At 32.4% G+C, this 20003-nt stretch overlaps 1 protein-coding gene across 1 annotated transcript; it reads left to right on the top strand.

The window, feature by feature from the left end:
• Positions 1 to 2328: 2328 nt before the first annotated feature.
• On the top strand, positions 2329 to 14307 carry LOC124535629 (4-coumarate--CoA ligase 3-like). The gene is made up of 9 exons (XM_047111902.1): positions 2329 to 2587; positions 7115 to 7332; positions 7720 to 7930; positions 9031 to 9393; positions 9809 to 9994; positions 10531 to 10652; positions 11616 to 11777; positions 12530 to 12700; positions 13080 to 14307. Exons 2-9 carry the CDS (start codon positions 7123 to 7125, stop codon positions 13368 to 13370), a joined length of 1716 nt encoding a protein of 571 aa, XP_046967858.1. The 5' UTR covers positions 2329 to 2587; positions 7115 to 7122; the 3' UTR covers positions 13371 to 14307.
• Positions 14308 to 20003: the final 5696 nt, after the last annotated feature.

Raw genomic sequence — 20003 nt, 5'->3', positions numbered from 1 at the left:
TTATTTTGCGGGATTGAAACTTATTGATAAGATTGTCTTTTCTTCTCGTGTTTATGTAATAGTATCACTTGATGGTAGGGTTTTATGCAAACCTGACAGGGTAGGTATTAACCACTCATCAGATATAATAAGTATTAAGTACTGTTGTATTCCTGTTTGAAGGTCGAATGAGTCAGTATAAGTACAGACATAAGGAACATAAGTTCCCAAGGTTGGTGGAGAACTGGTGATATAAGGATTGTTATATTTCTTACTGCGCTATTGTCAATATTAAGACTTAGGTCATCCTGCAGATTTATAATTGATTATTAAAAATATTCAATTCATATAATTTGCAATTTACATTCTTAAAGTTACATTTTATTATTAAAAAATGAAATAGTGTGACGTGAAAGATAGTGCAGGTCGGCCTCAGACAGTTTTATCGTAAAGAATTGTATATAAAACGTTTTAAAAAGAAAACCAATTATTTTGTTACTTATAAAGTAGATTAAAAAAAAGACGTGAAATAATCTAAGGTTAGAGCAATCACCGAAATGGTTATTTTAATTCACGCTTACTGATTACGAAAGTAATATAAAGTATGAATATACTCAATGCAACTATTTTTTTTTATTTCAAGGCCTTTACAAAAGAGGCTAATCCAAAGAGTTTTTAAATATTAATTTTAAGTCTTTATAAGCGTACTACACGTTTATTTGTGAATTGTTAGTCTTTTTATATACTCTGTCTAATTTTCTGTCGCTCTATCACGGTCAAACCTCTGAACCACTGTCACTGATGAAGTATGAAGTCACCTGAAACTCCAAGAAAAGACATAGATTAACTAACTATTATTTACTACTACGTAATAATCCTAGCAATTAGTTGCATGGCCTGTATGAAATACAGTGTTAGATAAAATATAGTGCTTGAGCACCTCCAGGGCATAGTATTGCTGCATACCCGACCACTTCATTGGTGTTCTCTGCCTCAGCAACTCCTACTGTCGCTGAAATCTGCCCTAATGTTATTATAGTTAGCAGCGACGTTTTGGACGATGACAAACACTGGAATTGACATCGCACTTATTAGATAACCACCTGAACTTCACAGCCAAACTATATCATCATCATCATCATATCAGCCGTAAGACGTCCACTGCTGAACATAGGTCTCTTCCAATGACTTCCACCTTGGTCGGTGAGTAGCGGCCTGCATCCAACTATACGACGTGACTTGACCAGATCGTCCGTCCATCTCGCGGGGGGACGCCCTACGCTGCGCTTGCCGGTACGTGGTCAAACTATGTAGATCACCTAATTAGTCAGTAAAATTGACGCTGGAATAGGTGAGAAAGGCCAGTACCCAGACTATCTTATTATAGTCAGAAGGAGTCCCATTGCTGTCGTAACTACCTGTATAAATCACAAAAGTAAAAATTTTCCCAGAGACAATTTATTATTTTTTATGATTAATCCAGTTACACACAATTTAAATGGTGACTTGAGTCTATAAATTTGACATAAAACTCCATACCGATTACAGTAAGTAACTTTATCATAATTCCTTTATTAATAGATATTAATGATAAAGTTGGTCCGCCACTGGCTGTACTATGATACTTTTATTAATAAAATAGTGTTTATCTTTACATATTACATACATATACAAAACTAAGATGAAAAATATTGCTTCATAATGGACCCTATTTCATTCGTAATAAGATTGCAAATTAACGTACCCACATTACTCGAACCGCGGAAAAGTTTTAAATAACTTCACCTTTATTCCAGTAGGAATAAGAACTGCAATTGCAAAATGATTTATTTCATATTGGTATTATTATGTATTTCGGACACGAGCATTTTGATATAGTGATGTGCGACTTAAAAATCGATTTGGATTGAATAATCGATGTTTTTTATTATTTTGATTTAAATGCACTGACATTTTGACAGGTGACAGATTGATTCAATTATTTGTGGTTACTAAAAATTATGATGAATTAACCGAGTACAAAAACAAAGTCTGTCTGCTTAGATCTTTGAATTTACACGACGGATATTCATGTGGTTTTTTTATTAGATAGATTGATTCAAGGTCTATACGTATAATACATAGTAGGTACAGAAATACTATCAGTTTCAGTAGACGTGCGCACCTAGTTGGGTCGCTATTATTACATAATTATATAGAACAACACGTTTTAAGACGTATGTTTTAATATGAAATTGCTATTGATTGAAATTATGGTTAAATTGTTACTTTTATTGTGACGTCATACAAATAATTTATTCGATTATTTACTTAAAATCACTTTGAATATTTTTTTTATTACTCGTTAGTAATTAACCGAATGAATCACTTCATTGCGCTCATCCCTATTCGAGTCGGTGAGCGACGAGCGTAGACCGTCGAGTCGAGTCAAACAAACATGGAAAATGGACGGCCGACACACATTCATTCGGTTGTTTTAGTAATGTGAAGTTCGTTAAGCGAATAAGACTACTCGTACAGTGTTAATAAGTGCGTAACTTCTTTGTTTGTGTTAGCGGTGATTTGTTTTTAATTTGAATTTAAAATATACGCGCCGTATTAAAATAAGGTAAGCATAAAAAGTTTTTACTAGCGAGAGAAAATCATTGTTGTGTTCGTTTTATTTGTAAACGCTCAACTCAGTTGACTGAACTGCCGCAATCGAATTTGACATGTATTGTTATAATAATAAAGTTTAATTTCGTATAAATTACGTGGGATAAAAATAAAACATTGATAAACACTGACAATAATCATGGTCAAACAATATTTTGCGAAAACGATTAACATGTTTTAAACCATATAAGAGTATAATTAATAATTATACTCGTATGTGTATTTTGGCGACTTTCAAAGGAGGTTATCAACCAAAACTTTTTTAATTTTTTTAATTAAAATATTCAATTTTATTGATTCCCAACATTCTTGTGTGTCGGCAACTTGTTTGGGTGCTGTGTTGTGAAAGTTATTCGAGATGTGAATAGACTGTTTTGATGTAAAAACAGAAAAAGTGTGTGTTTAAAGCGGTACTAAGGCCCAAAAATATTGAATTCAAAATAATAGTTGCACCAACTAATATTTTTTAAAGCCAATAATCTGAGTTTAATATATTTATCTGAATGGAACAAATGAAAAACACTTAAACACAACATAATTCATTATTGAGACGTCTCAGGTGTATTGCCTTTATTAATATTTCGGTTTATTAATAATCATAAATGAAATTACTCTCGTAAAAATTACATAATTATTTTTTCCGAGAGACAGTTCGTAGATAATAGTTTATCATGAAAAATAAAATAAAAAATACCTATCCCCAATAAACGATTAAAGATCCCATAACTCTCAAAGTTAAATTATTCTTATTTAAATTTACGAAGAAATCGGATATGAGAATTTACTTTTCATTCATACACACTGGGTAATTTTAAATTAAAATAAATAAACTATAATAATAACTATAAAGACATTAAATATCTTATCCGTTGATGGTACGTACTTTTCATTTTTCGGTATATTATGCGGTCATAGTGTATTTTATTTCTGAATATAAATGAAAGTAATTACCTATCACTGTTATGTAACTGCGTAACAGTGACCACTATTGCCATCTCTTTCTCGCATTAGTGATATCTTAGTTCTCTATCATTATTATTCATATAGGTTGGTGTATAAACCATAAAATCGACGCTTATGTTATGTTTAATTATATTCATTTCTAAGGTTATTGTCAGTGGCGTAGCTATCGTAGGGCCAGGTGGTGCAGTGCACCAGGGCCCCGGAGTTCAGAGGGCCCTCTAAACCAAACCTTAAGCTTCTGAAGCTAGAAAATCACGAACCTGTGCACAAGATTTCTTATTTGGTATCTATACTTTTAAAGGGTAATTATTTGTTAAAGAGAGATGGAAAAGAGGGGGTGGGGGCCCGATTCTTTTTCTGTGCACCGGGGCCCTTGCTCATCTAGCTACGCCACTGGTTATTGTTTTGTTCCTTATTCCTTGCAATTGAGTATACCACGCTCTTCCCTCTTTTAATAACATCATTGAATCACACTTGAGCAAGCTATATCTTAGAAAATATTCAGATTTTCTTAGTACAGTGTATATGTATACTATTTATTATTAAAGCGTTAATGTAACTGAAAACAAAAAACAATCTATCAATTAACATAATGTAAACTTCGATGCAACTACCATAACAAACAGTTAAACGGACAAGTTTAAATGAACCTTTAGTCATGTGCTGTGACTACTAATTTGCTTTATATGTGTTATCAACAGCAGTTCAAAGGTAGATTATTATTCTTGTCACGTAGCTATTGTTTTCGTGTCGATTTGTGTTGTGAAACATCTATTGGCGTTTTCGGGTGTAATACCGAAGTATGCTGTAACAGTGAACGCCTCTTATATGCACTTTGTCTTGCGCATTCTCCTTCTCCCTCCACTTATACTCTATTCCAAACATAAGAGGAGAAAAGCTAAATAAACAACAGGACAGCAAATTGACGCGATGTCATTGGACAATTGGCGTTTTGAACGTCGATAAAACTGTTTTTGGAATTTTGTAAGTAAAATTATAGTGGAAATAAGTGGTTAAGTGCAGTAGTGCTTTATTATAAATAAACATATATTACTCATAAATTCACATATATTCATTTCCTTATAACTCACTCCGGAAGATTGACTGAAATATCAACACGATTCCCTCGTAAATACTTCTGTGCGAAGTCAGGACGGGAAGCTTGTAGGTCGATAGTTTGGATTATAGGGTCTTAACCCTATTACTTTTTAAAACCCTATAACTTTTTAAAACTTTGGAGGCTAGAAACCTCCAATGTTTACGTTTACAAACTTTTTTCTCTAATTTCCATTAACTTCAAATATTATTTATGTTATATATTATTTAAAAAATTAATCAAATATAATGAACAAATATTTATTTATTGGTTTGAGTTTGAATTCCGATTTCTTCAACAGCCATCAACTTTGTTTCACGTGTCGGGAAATGAAATTTCATATACATATTGAGAATTACAAATGCGGAACCCCAAAAATTTTTGCCTTCTTCGTTTTTATTGTCGTCATTTGTCACCTTCTTTGCAATTTTTAAACAATTACAAAACAATTTCCGTTTGTTTTCGTTTCCCAATAGTTTTTTTTTCTAATTTCCATTAATCTACTTCAAGGGTATTTTTTTCAATAGAACCACAATAATCAAATACAAATGACATGTAAATATTTAATTAAAAAAAAAAATTAAAGTTTCAATTAAAGAGATAATGTTTCCTTCTGTTTATTTCGTGAATAATTGTTTTTGAATTTTCATTCACACAAGACGGTATTATTAATAAATTTATATTTGCTTAGCTTATAAAAAAAGTCTTATAATTTTTCTACTAAAAAAAATCTTTTAATTTTTTTTTAATAAATATTTTCAAAGGAATGTTTGTAGTGAGCCTAAAAGTTGATAATTATCATAAATGATTAGGTTCAAATTAAGTGTGTGATATAACATTACACATACAACTGATAAACGTTTATGATATATCAACATGTGAAATACATGTGTGTATTTATATTTTACGTCACCGCGCATTCAATCGTCACGAAGGCGAGAAGCTAGGCAGGCGACCTACAGGGCAGTATGATCTAGGGTATCTGTAATATCATTAATCCAGTAATATTGAACTTTAAACATCGACAATATCACCGGCTAATGATTGTCTTAGTTCATCAATCTACAAGTTCATTATTTATCGATTGATAACGCTTGAAGCGATAACAATGAAATTTAAAAGGATTAATTAAACTCTATATAATTGCATATGTAGATATAAAATATTTATAAAATGAAGTTCAAAGTTATAGTAAATGTAATTATCAATTTTATGATTAGGGATGTCAGTTATATTTATTCAAATATACCTGACAGCCATATTTATTAATATCATACTTGCTACTGCTACGTTTACGCGTTACTAAAGAATAGGCTATTTGAAAATGCGAAACATAAATTGCGAATTATTGTAATCGGTGTTTATTATGAGTTTAAAAATGGTTATTTACTAACGAAACTTGAAATAATACTGAATTTATTCAAATATCCATAAATAAAAATGAATTTGTCACGTGACACAAAAGGCTCCTGATTTGCCGGGCTTACCATTATGTACATTTATGTACCACAGATTAAAATACAGGAAAGTGACGTCACCGACCCCATTGCAGCGCCATATTTTCCAAGTAGCGTTTTTGCGCGGTATTTGAATATGGAATTTTTAATATGATATTTTTCGGCAAATATGTACTAGACATAAAAAACACAACTTTTACTGGGTTCTTTATTTCTACTAAATAATATAAAATTGATTTTAAAAACCAGTCAAATAGCCTCTTGAGATGATATTCATTATTAGCACTGGTAGTTAACATAATAAAGGGACCATTATTATTTTGCGACCCTGGTTACCAATCGAACAGTATATTCTTATGAATTAATAATAAAAATACGTTTCGTATACATAGGGTTTCAATTAATTAGCGAATTCAGGCTTGACGTAACGTTTGGGCCTCAAATTAGATTTACATATAAATATATAGATAGTTATCGAAGCGAACATCAGTCGTTATCTGATGTTATTGTTATTAATAATCGCTACAAATACAATTATTTTTTTTATATATAATGTTATTTAAAAAAATCAATACATACTTTATTCAAGTAGTCTTTTACAAACACTTTTGAATCGTCATTTAACATTTATATTAAGCGAAACTGCCATCGGTTCGGTAAATAGATTCTACCGAGAAGAATCGGCAAGAAACTCAGTAGTCGTTTTCAACTTTTAAAAAACAGTCATGTTAGTTGCATACAATTATATACTTATGTATGTAGTTGTTAAGTTATTGTTATGTAATAATTCAAATGAATTGCCATTGTTTTTTAGCAATTATTCCAAAGATATAATCTAACATATCATTGTTTTTAGTTTGTTCATATCGAATAGATTATCTTTATCATAAATAATAATAAGATGACGTATTATACCAGTTTTATAATATAAGCCATGTCTTTTATTACATATTTTTTATTACAGAGAAAACAATGGCTTCGAAGCTGTTGAGAACTGCAAATAGAACCTTAAATATATTGCAAAATGGTTCAAAATTCTCCAGTGTTAGTGTGAGAAAAAACAGTCTATGGACGAAGGAAGGAATAATCAAATCACCGTACGCTAATGTTGATATACCAAATTATACATTGTACGATTATGTATGGCTGAATTTGGAAAAATGGCCCGAAAGGACATTGACGGTAAGTCTATAATCCTATGCATCTCATGACGTTAATATTATAAAAATACAATATAATTATATAAAAACAATAATAGAACTTCATAAAATCAGGCGTGTTTCGGCTTTAAAAACAAAAACATAACCATGAGTTAATTATTTAATTTGTTTACGGAAAAAAAACAGTTAATAAAATATAAGATTAATTAATTATTAAACAATGATTTTACGTAGCTTACGTAAGCAATGTAATGAATTTGTATAACCTTGAGTATTTATTTCAGTTATTTACTAGTAAACCGCACTGACTTCCTACGATCAAAAATGTCAAAATGTCTTTCATTCAAGTATCAATTTATGTTTAAATTCACTATAAATATTATTCACTTGACCTTTTTGACTATTTCAGGTTTGTGCACGTACCGGCCGAGGGTACACATACGAACAAGCCTTTAATTTATCGAATGCATTCGCAGCAAACCTTCGAAAGAAGTTTAAAATACGAGATGGCGATGTCGTTACGGTGATGTTACCAAATGTTCCCGATTTCCCTTTGATTATGTTGGGTGTGATGGCAGCTGGTGGTGTAGTTACTACCGTCAATCCCATTTATACAGCGCGTAAGTTATACGTATTTGTATATCGTTATATACGGATAAATATCCCAAATGGCCAGAAGAAAACCATACAAAATGTCATGAAACTGGAATTAGTTACTCTTTGTTCAATTAGTGTCACGATAAATTTTTGTTTCTATTTCAAGTTTTATTAATTTTTAATTTGGAGTAATTTATTTACTTAATAATTTGTGAATATGCCGAGAGTGTTTTGAAATCTGTTAAGAAATCTTACACAGTATAATATAAAGTCGCTTTCCACCTTCTGTCCCTGTGTATCCTGTATATAGTGTATGTATATAGTGTATGTATGTATGTTTGATGCGGATTTTTTTATAGATAGAGTGATTCGAGAGAAAGGTTATTGTATATAAAACGTAGACAATATAGTAAAGATACACTGATAAAATTTTAGAAGATTGTAATGAACAAATTCTGTAGTATATTTAGTATCAGTATTGCACCCGTGCGAAGCCTGGGCGCACAAAACATTAACTATAAGACACCTTGTCTTCTCTTTTCGACATATTTATTATAGTGTTACTAATGATCATGTATAGCCTGTAGAAGAAGATTACCTATTATTTTCAATTTCCTCTTTTGTCATCAAATAGACTAAAAACACTCTGATTGGAATCCCGGTTCGTGCTTATAAAATGCTATTTTCGATGACAGTCATATATGGTGTTATCTGGCCATAATGTGACTCAAATATATGGTCCTGTAAATGTCCTCCGAGATTTTTGTTATGGTATAGGTAGGCGAACGAGCAAATGGACCACCCGATCGTGAGTTGTCACCGCCCATAGACAATAGCTCTATTAAAAATATTAACCATTTCTCACATTACCAATGCGTTACAAAACTTTGGAATTAAGATGTTATGTTTGTGTCTGTAATTACACTGGCTCACTCACCTTTCAGAATAGAACGCAACAGTACTGAGTACTGTTGTTCGGCGGTAGAATATACGATGAATGGGTGATACCTACCCAGATGGGCTTGAACAAAGCCCTACCACCAAAATATTGGAAACCGTGATAAAATCGCATCTAATACTGTGCAAGCATTAGTTAGAATAATACATTTTTGAATGTTTACAGATGAAATCCAACGCCAGCTACTAATGTCCGAATCAAAACTAATAGTAACATTACCGGACAGAGTGAATGTTGTCAGAGAAGCAATAAAGATGGCAAAATTAGACATACCCATAATTGTCGTAAAAACAAATGGAGATCCAGTCCCAGAAGGGACAGTCGCGTTTAATGAACTCAGTGAGGACATTCACGTTGACAAGTCGTGTCTGAAACAAGTGAGGAGAACTGCCAATGACTTATGCTTTTTACCGTATTCGAGCGGCACCACAGGATTGCCGAAAGGCGTGGAACTGACACACAGAAATATAATAGCGAACTGTAAACAAATTAGTGATCCAGCAATCACTTGTAATAAAGAGACCACAGGTGAATTCAGTTTAATATTTAATCAATTATATCTGTATTTTTTATCATTATTATTAAAAAACATCTACTAGAATAACGTCATTATCTACTACTAGAATAATATCATTATAAAGAAACTGTGATTTCCAAGATGTTAATACCCGAAATTAATAAATAGTGAATGTTTTTGTGCTTAAGGATATTTCATTAAAAGCAAGAAATTAGGAAGTTACAATTTCTGGTTATGGAAATCACATAAAACCAACCATTGTGGGACCAATCGCCTTCAAGTCAGGCGTCACATAGTCAACTACAATACATACTAAATGTTTAAATTAGTAACCAGCTAACCAAATTAATTTAGAGGATTATCTGCAAATTGATTCATGAAATGCTGTTTAAAAGTAATATTAATTGAGTATTATTATATTTCCAGCGAGTCATCAAGATGTGGCGATGGCTATACTACCGTTCTTCCACATTTATGGGGCAGTGGTTGTTGGGTTTCACGAGATGGCGCAAGGCGTCAAATTGGTGACCTTGGACAAATTCCAGCCGGAACTTTATCTTCAAGCTCTTGAGAAATTCAAAGTCAATGTCCTGTTCCTTGCACCACCCTTAAGTAAGTTATCAAGAAGCATCTATATTATATTCTAATTGGGCGATCAGCAAGGATAAACAGACCATATATCTACATACTTCATGCTATTTTTAATGCCGTATATAGCCGTTCTAAATTAATATGCATTAGAAATAGTTACTTATATATAAATACTACATATCATTCCTAATTTAATTTGTCTTTCAAAGTTCTGACCCGAACTTACGCCAACATCAATCGACAAATTTATTTCTCCTATTTTTGTCAGCTGTTAAGTCTATTGAGTCTATTAAGTCTTTTATATTGTTAAGTATTTTAGTATTTACTTCTAGAATGTTTGACATTTCACACAGTATAATATCAAATTTGTTGGTATTTCTTCATTCTTATTTTATACTAGTTACTTGTATAGGATTTATTACACAGAATCGTTAGCACAATAAGTAATAAAAAATTGAAACGAATGTATTTATTAATAACAACAATAAATAATGAAGAAATACATTTGTTTCGACACATATATTCTTATAACATAAGATTATTATTAATTTCAACAGTAATGTTAATGACGCAACATCCTATGGCGTCGGCTAAGCTGTACCAATATTTGGAACATGTCATAAATGGAGCCGCACCAATAGTTTCCACTGACGCGGATAGATTCCTCAGTATAGTTCAGGTCAGTGCTCCGAGATAATTATGTATACATTTTATAATTTATATATTACAGCCAGGCGAAATTGAGTACCTATAGTATGATTTTATATTCGTATAGATGTAAACAATAAAATACCTATGACATATGAGCGTCTAAATTTTGAAATTGGTTAATAGGTACTGACTGATTATTATCGCACATTGGTAGTCTAGAATGCTTAAATTAAGAACATAGGTTAATTTTTAACTCAGCACTTGCTAAGAACTAGCACGCACTGGTAACTTTTGTCACGGTGACTGTATCGTCACTCTTGTCAAGTCCGTGAATATGTACAGATGCAGACACAAATGTCACGTCGTAATGTGCGCGCACCTCCATACATATTCATGGACTCGACAAGAGTGACGAAACAGTCACCGTGACGAAAGTTACTAGTGCGCGCTAGTTCTAAGAATCCAGTTTATCTATATTAATATTATAAATGTGAAAATAAATCTGTCTGTCTCTCAGTCGCTCTTTTACGACCTAACTAATGAATTGACGAAATTTGGTACAAAGCAAACTAGACATCCAAGAAAGGACATAGGCTACTCTTTTGTCTAACACATGAGATAGTGGTGGTAGGGCTTTGTGCAAGCCCGTCTGGGTAGGTACCACCCACTCATCAGTTATTCTACCGCCAAACAACAGTACTCAGTATTGCTGTGTTCCGGTTTGAAGGGCGAGTGAGCCAGTGTAACTACAGGCACGAGGGACATAATATCTTAGTTCGCAAGGTTGGTGGCGCATTGACGTTTTAAGGAATAGTTAATATTTCTTACAGCGTCATTGTCTATGGGTAATGGTGACCACTTACCATCAGGTGGCCCATATGCTCGTCCGTCAACCTATAACATAAAAAAAACCAAAACTTTTAAATGCAAGCGAAGCCTCAGGCGCCATTTAGTAGCACAAATATAACGATTATTGCTTTTATACTTTTAGCGCAAAATACGTTTTGGTCAAGGCTACGGGCTCACGGAAACGGCACCGGTGGTAGCCATGTCACAAATAACTCAACACGATTATAATGCTGTGGGTAATGCAGTCCCTAACACCGATGTAAGGATTGTTGATAATGATTTGAAGAACTTGGGACCAAATCAGGTATGTATTCAACACAATTTTATTACACATACATGATCACTCGTGAGGCATTTTTCTGTCAAGTTTTGTAGTAGGCTTATTTAAGACATACATTTATTATAGCGCAGTAACTGTGTTATGATTAGTCAAATAGACGGAACATACGTACAGAAACATATTAGAAATTCGCAAGATAAGCATGTTGGTAAAGTTAGAAGCATGACTTTTTGCCTGGTTGTTTCATGTGAAATAATCGACATATCATTATGATCCTCGTTCAAATAATTGTTTATATGAACCTATTTTTGTGAAGTTGCAAAGGAAATAAAATTTGCAGAATTTAGACCACAAGCAAAGCTGGTCGTCATAATCAGAACATTTAGATGAATGTGCGATTTCTTCCAATAAAAATAGTGACGAATGAAAGATGAGATGGTTGTTGGGCTACAGATCATTGGAAATAGAGTAGTCGAAAGTGCAGATAACAAAGATTGAACACGCATTTATCCAATGCTATATAGACTATATTGTAATATTATTAATGTGAAAGTAACTCTGTCTGTCTGTCTATCTGTTGCTCTTTCACGACCAAATTGCTGAACAGAATTTGATGAAATTTGGTATGAAGCAAACTTGAATACTAAGAAGTCTTTTAGGCTTTTTTGCCTAACCAATGACAACCAACATGCTAAAACGCTGTAGATGTATACAAAGTCTCAATCATGTTACTAACATTTGTTAAAATTAAACTTGAAATTAAATTATTCTTTTAGACAGGTGAACTGCTAGTAAGAGGACCGCAAGTGATGAGAGGTTATAGAAACAATTCCGAGGCTAATGCCAGCGTGTTGACAAGTGATGGTTGGTTCAGGACCGGTGATTTAGCAACCGTTGATAATGATGGAGTTATCAAGATTTGCGATCGACTAAAAGAATTGATAAAGGTAGGATTGATTGCTATTAATAATAATAAACTAAACTGGCATGCTATTCTTATAAACATTAATAAATTTGATTAAATGGTTATAGTAGTACTTCGCTTTAAGTAATCAAAATAAAACGTGTGAGCAGGACGCAAGGACTTGCTCTGTCACTCTAAGTGTTTTATGGAAAACAACAGAGACGCTCAACGCTTATTGATATTCGATATATTATGTATATAAAGAAACAGTGCACAAATATAGGAGCAGGCTTGAATGTGCTCAGTTTGTGTTAGTATATGTCAGAGCAGGTTTGCGATATAAATTTCAAAATTTTTCCTCCAGCGGGCAGGAGAACTTTTTCCAGCAGTAGGATATTTACAGGTTAAATTATTTTCTTCAGGTAAAAGGTTTTCAAGTACCTCCAGCTGAATTGGAAGCAGTTCTACGTGATCATCCAGCTGTAAGCGATGCAGCTGTAATTGGTGTACCACATGAGACAAAAGGAGAAACTCCTAAAGCGTTTGTCGCTTTAAAGCCTGGTTTTAGTGCTAGTCCCAAAGAATTGTGCGGTTTTGTCGCCGAAAGAGTTGCGGCGTACAAGAGGATAGACGATATATCGGTCTTGGAAAATATACCGAGAAGTGCGGCAGGAAAAATTTTAAGAAAGGACTTAAAGGCCAAATATTGTTAGCGTTATTTTATTTATGTTTTAAGATTGTTGTTATAGATAAGTATGAAAGTAAATTGTATGATATTATATGGTACGGTATATCAGCTGATGGATGTAAATAGTTTTTTCGTTTTAAATATTTCAACTGTTGCATTTTAATTGCTTTTTTTATCTGTACGACTTTTAATTGTTCGATCAAAATGGCAACAACAACAACAACAGCCTGTACATTCCCACTGCTGGGCTAAAGGCCTCCTCTCCCTTTGAGGAGAAGGTTTGGAACATATTCCACCATGCTGTTCCAATGCGGGTTGGTGGGGTCAGCTACCTCGAGGGAAGCCAGTTGTTGTCAAGCTGGTCTGAATTGACAAATCGTTCAGATGAAACTCGAAAGAGTTTACCTTTAAACTATGCCAGATTCTGAAAATGGCAACATTTAAAGTATATTGCGTAAAGTACCACTTTTACGCCTCAAAATATTATTTAGCAATGTTGCACACATGAAAATATAATCATTTATTATTTTTACATTACATTAGTGATATAACGCATGTTGTGTGATTTTTTGTACTCTTATTTAATAGAGAACACTAAAACTGAATTAAACACAAAAATGTAATGGAATATTATGTCTTTGTCTGTATAGATAATATAATGTAAAATATTTATGTTATTATATATAATGGTTACCCTTTTACCCATAATTACTTACAATAAGTTTATCAATATTAACATTTCAATGCACTATTATTAGGTCATTGATCTGATATGAAAATTAGTTTCTAAATAGTCATTGTAAATAAAATATATTTTTATACACAAAAATCATATTTTGTACAAATATTTTATATTATCATTTGGTTAAAGGAGATGAAAATATTTTATATTTTTTATATGTTGATATTAATAAAGATGTTGATGGTTTGGTGGTGTTATCGAATAAAAGCGAAATGAAATATGTACAAAGAGTTTGATTTAGTTAATATGAGAGAGCGTATTTAACTGAAATAAGATTTCATTAGAATTATTATTAACTAGCTATACCCGCCCGCTTCGCTGGGCATTAGTCGTAGAAAATTATTTTTTTAATTTTTCATTTTGTAATTAATTACTGATACAATGTACAAATAATCAAGAAATATGCGAGATCTAATCAAATACTTAAAATTATTTCATTTAATATTCGTCAATGATGTTCTCGATAGGCTGCAGATTGGCCATAACACCCATAAACTTATTTATCAAGATCATATCTTCTTTTTTTTGAATCCGGAAACAGAAAAAGTTTGTATCACACCAAAAACGTTCTCTATTATCCGGTTCTATCAAATGTCGATGATATAACATTTTCAACCTTGTCATGTGTAAGTATCTCGTAAATAAATGTACCCTTTGGCTCGAAGTTTTGATTGGTTGCATCGAATGTAGTTTAATCCTTCGTTCTCGACCATAGCGTACATGTCAACAATGAAATGTTAAAACAGTTGACGATACTTCAGAATATAGTTAGATTGATTATCTCTAATTATACGATACGCATAAAAATCAAACTCTTCGATGTCACAGAGCCAGTCGTGAGATTATTTTGATACAGTCCGAGATCATATCCATCTTCTGCTCGCTTAATCATAATTGGATAATCGTAATAATTGTCATACGATTGATATTTTTCAGCGATACCTTGATTGTTTTTGTGTCGCTTAGTGATAATAATACCTCGTTTTGTAATTTCTGTACCGAAAATTACAGCTCTGCGTTCTATCTGCATTGATAATTACTTTGAATCATTTGTTTTTTCACTTTCTAGAGCAGTTTTAGGCATAATTCTAAATTTAGCGAAGATTTCTCGATTAGTTGTGGTACTGAACATGCATCGAAGATCAATCTTTTTCTACGTTGTCCGTGAAATAAATGTCCAGAAATTGGGGATTTTATTTAGACACTGGAAGAAGTGAACCAATCATATGATACACTTTAAACGTAGACGTAGATATTTGTTACTCCAAAAGATGTCATTTAAAAGCATGAATTGTAATTTCTAAAATACTGAAGGAAATATTTAGACTCCTTAATAGTTCCCGTAATGTAGGTAAGAAGAGGTTCTGGTGGTTCAACCAGTTGTGGTAAATACATTTTACCAGTGGAGTAGCATATACCAGCAGTTTATTTAGTGTGACAATATGGGCATACTATATTCATTGAACCAATGATCACATCGGGATTCATTTTGTTATCATAACCTATATAAGTAGTAATTGAAAGCTGATTTATTGAGATTGGTTCTAGTTCTTGACTTAGTCTTTTTTAATCATTCATCATCCAGTAATTGGGCTTGTCAGGTTTATCAGTCTCTCTTGATAAAGATGCTTGTTCTTAGATCTGGAACTTGATCATTTCGTTGACTAACTGTTTTGGCAGCTCTTAAAGTAGAAATTCGGATTCTATTTGTTTCTAAACGTATTTTATGTTGGTGTGTTGTTTCCGTAGCTCTTTTGGATGACGCTACGCATATATTGTTGATATACCGATTTTTTGTTTCTTCAATGGCATGGTGGTTTCTATTTATATAAATAAGTTGTTTTATTTTTGGTTATGTGTCTTACGTTTACATTTTACAGTAAAGATTCATTGTTGTTGGAGTTATGAGTATACTTACTAATTATGATTATTGTTAACTTTCTTATAATCAAAACAGCTAATCACTTCTTCCCATATATGTAATTTATAATAATTATCTCATTTTAAAATGACAATTATTATTGTTGTGATTATTTTATGTTTATTGGCATATGACGGAAATTAAGTTAGTTGTTATGCTTTTTGAATAGATTTTTATTTCATATTTTATAATAATCGGTTGATCGGAATGTAAGTGTATCGTGATACACGTAAGGGCCATCTGTTGGTTATTTTTAATGATACGGATGAAATAATTACTTTCTCCATAAAACAATAGATAAACATACCAATTTTCATAATGAATAGTTTCTGAGTTTATCGATGACACACATACAGACACATTCTTTTGGCTATCTATATATACTTTTGTATGTATAGATAGTCTATGATTTGCGCAAGTGCATGTTTTTCCTGTATGCCAATTTTTATAATGATACAGACACACAAAATTTTCAAAAATGGTAAAAATTAAGTCAGTCTAAGAACACATGACGAATTACGACAAAAATAAGTGTACAGACAGACTCTAGTGATTTATATAATAGATTATATTATAGATTTAGTACTCACGTGGGATAGCTTTATTATTAGCGTATTTTATGTATAACTTTGGTGTTTCTATACCGATTTCTATGATTTTTTTATGGAATAGTTAATACTGTTAACTTTTGTAATTTGGGATGATTGAGAGTGTTATAAACGTAGGAATAGACAAATATAATCAGAAAGCTTCGAACTACTAAGCTATTGGGAGTGACCCGTGTTATTGTGACTCAACCATAAAAGATAGACATAGGCTGTCATGGGATATTTTTTGTATAATTTTAAGGAGAACATTTCGTTAATACATGATTTCTGTGTAGCTTTAACCATTAAGGCTAAACACGCGACGGAAGCTCAAAATATGGGGTAACTTTCCCGTTTCCCTTCAGTGCTCTGCTCCTATGGACTTTAGCGTGATGAAAAGTATACTATAACCAGCTCAGGAGTATGAAAAATAATTGTACCAAGTTTCATTAAAATCCGTCGAGTAGTTTTTGTTTCTATAACGGTTATATGGACAGACAGACAAAAATTTTACTGATTGCATTTTTGCCATCAGTATCGACCCCTGATCACCCCCTAATAGTTATTTTGTAAAAATATTTCATGTACAGAATAGACTGCCCTACAGATTTATTATAAGTATAGATTTAAAAAAATTTGCTCTAAAAAATATAGAATAAAATAACTTTTAGATTTTATAGAGAGCCCTCAGTTACACAGTGAAACATATTTTGTTGCCTCGTATGTGATTATGGAGAAAAAAGAGAAACCGGTTTTGGGACATGTTGAAAAGTCCAGCAGTAAGCATTAGATAACAGTTTAAAAAACCCTTCAACATGGTGCTAGCATATTTGGTTATTGATATGGCGTTATCTATGTAATTTTACCTCCAACCTTCCATCTTCTATTACATTTCTTTTCCTAATCTCTTGACGCTTATAATACATAAGAAATTAATAACATTAAATGCTTAAATATATACAATTACGAACTAAAACTAGTTACTGTATAAATCTTGACCGCGTGGAATGGTGGCAAGAATGCTAGCAGCTTTTCCCCGTTGAATCGCAATTCCGATCCTCTGGGCAAAAAACGAACCAGCCCTGTCACCAGTGGAGGCAATGAGGCGAGGTGTTATACTTTTGATGAAGCTTCTTGTACCACTACTCCAAGGGCCAAGCGTTTCGACAGCAAATGAATATTTAATAGAAGTATGGGGATCTGCAAACAAAACTAATTTAAAAGATTTACAAATATCACAAAACAAACTATTAAAAACACTACACCAACTGGACTACCGCTTTCCAACCAAAGAACTTTACAAGAAAACTAATACACTATCTATAGCACAATTATACAAATACAAAACATGCATACTTATAAGAAAAATTCTCTCAGGATCTATACACACACAAACTACTTTTAAGACTAAATCACACAAATACTATACACGAAATATACATAAATTACAAATACCTAAGTCTAGAACTAAACATTATGGTAACAAAACTATACAATTTGAAGGAGCGCTAATGTACAATAATCTACCGAAAGAAATATTTAACGAAAAATCTTTTTTGAAATTTAAAACTAAATTAAAAACATACTGTCAAACTTTATAATTATGTTTGAATGTTTGTATAAATAAGGTCACCATTAGATATATATATGTTTATTATTATGTTACTAGTTTAAGTTTCCTATGTAAGTGAACTTTGTTCTTAATGGGAAATAAATCATCTCTAAAAAAAAAAAAAAAAAATGGAACAAAAAAGTATTTAGATATAATACACGAATATTTAGGTTTTTTTTTGCTTCTGCTTTTTCCGCAGCGGCATCGGCTCTTAACATTGTTTATCGGATATGAGATGGGCCAACGTGTCAACGCATGTAGCGTCCCACACAAGGGCCCGACCTCGTTCCCAGGGAACCAATGTTTATCCATCAGGTCTCTTACCATCATCACGACTAATTCCACGAGGCTCAGTAAGAGCAGGAACGATATATAAAAATGAATATGTTTTATCGAATCTAATACCGATTCGGAAAGTAGATTCCTAAGAAGTAATTTCCTGCCTCTAACTACAAAACATGTCATCAATACAGGTCGCGTAAACTGATATTCTTGTAGGTTCACAAAACATTTTATTTAAATTAGAAAACTGAAATAAATTTATGAACCTAGTAATTATAGAAGATTAAACTAATATATCAATATAAAATAAAATCTCCACAAATAACCAAATTCCATGAGTTCCAGTCAATACGGATGCACAGAAATAGGCCTACAAGTCCACGGATCCTTAAAAATTGGTAATATTTTACTACTTATTTAAAAATCAATCGAACCTGTTTTAAACACTTGGCACTTGTTGAAAATAAACGTTAAATGTAAAGTTTTTCATAATAATATTTGTACCACGTTCTGATATGTACGTTTTTATTGCGATATTCTTAGAAAATATTAAAATTACTAGTTGTTATCAACTTCCTGTTAACGTTAATACGTGTGGTCTGAAATATGATACTTAAATAATTGAGTGATAGTTATGCATGCTATAACGACAATTTTAGTTTCAAATACATATTTTAAAATATTTAGGGTACATTTGACTTCTACTTTTTCCATTAATTTATATTGAAGTCCTTAGCGTAAGTAGGGGAGAGTCCTACAGTAACGGTTGGCATCCAGTACCGCCCGTTGCAATTTCTCTAATTATATAATAGTTGGTACTGTCAGTTTTACCCTATTAGTCCGGTACCGTCTAATAGATGCAAGCATATACCCTACATGCATCTATTGTGCGCGTTGAATGAACGCTACGTAACTAAAATTATTTTATTTAAACCTTTGTACGTCTGTTTTTATTTGAAATAAGAACTCTTTATTTTTTTCTATTCCTCCAGTATCGGCCAGTACAATGTCCTGCAGTACCGGCCATTCCTTAAAATATGCTTGAAAGGTCTGTATTACTTATAAATACACAAAATGCTAAATGATGCAAATGATAGTCAGGCGAGGTAAAAAAAGGCGCCTGGGATCCGGTAGATATGCATAAAGCTGTAGAGAAAGTACCTACTGAACTGTCTCCGATTTTGTTGCTCAAACTGCAACTTGTGTGCAACTCAACTTTAGAGCTGCACTTTTAGAGGGCTCGTCAATACCTGATGCTTCCAAAAGATGAGCTACTGCTCGGCGTCGTAAAGCTGATAGAAGTGAAAATATGACGAGTACTCTGTACAAGAAGATGCTGGTAGAGGAAAAAATAACCAAAAAACAATTTGAATCACTCTAGCGAGATTGATATTTTCTTGAAGAAAATTATAACAAGCAAAACTTGGGTTTCAGAAAAAGGTGGTAAAAGAAAAGGTTTACTGTCAGGAAAAGATGTGAGTAAGAAAACAAAAAAAAATACAAACGAAAACCGG

Source organism: Vanessa cardui, chromosome 15 (assembly GCF_905220365.1).
Source record: "Vanessa cardui chromosome 15, ilVanCard2.1, whole genome shotgun sequence".
In the NCBI taxonomy this organism is placed as follows: domain Eukaryota; kingdom Metazoa; phylum Arthropoda; class Insecta; order Lepidoptera; family Nymphalidae; genus Vanessa; species Vanessa cardui.
The sequence above is the reverse complement of the archived record's forward strand: the minus strand, read 5'-3'. Positions and strand labels throughout refer to the sequence as shown.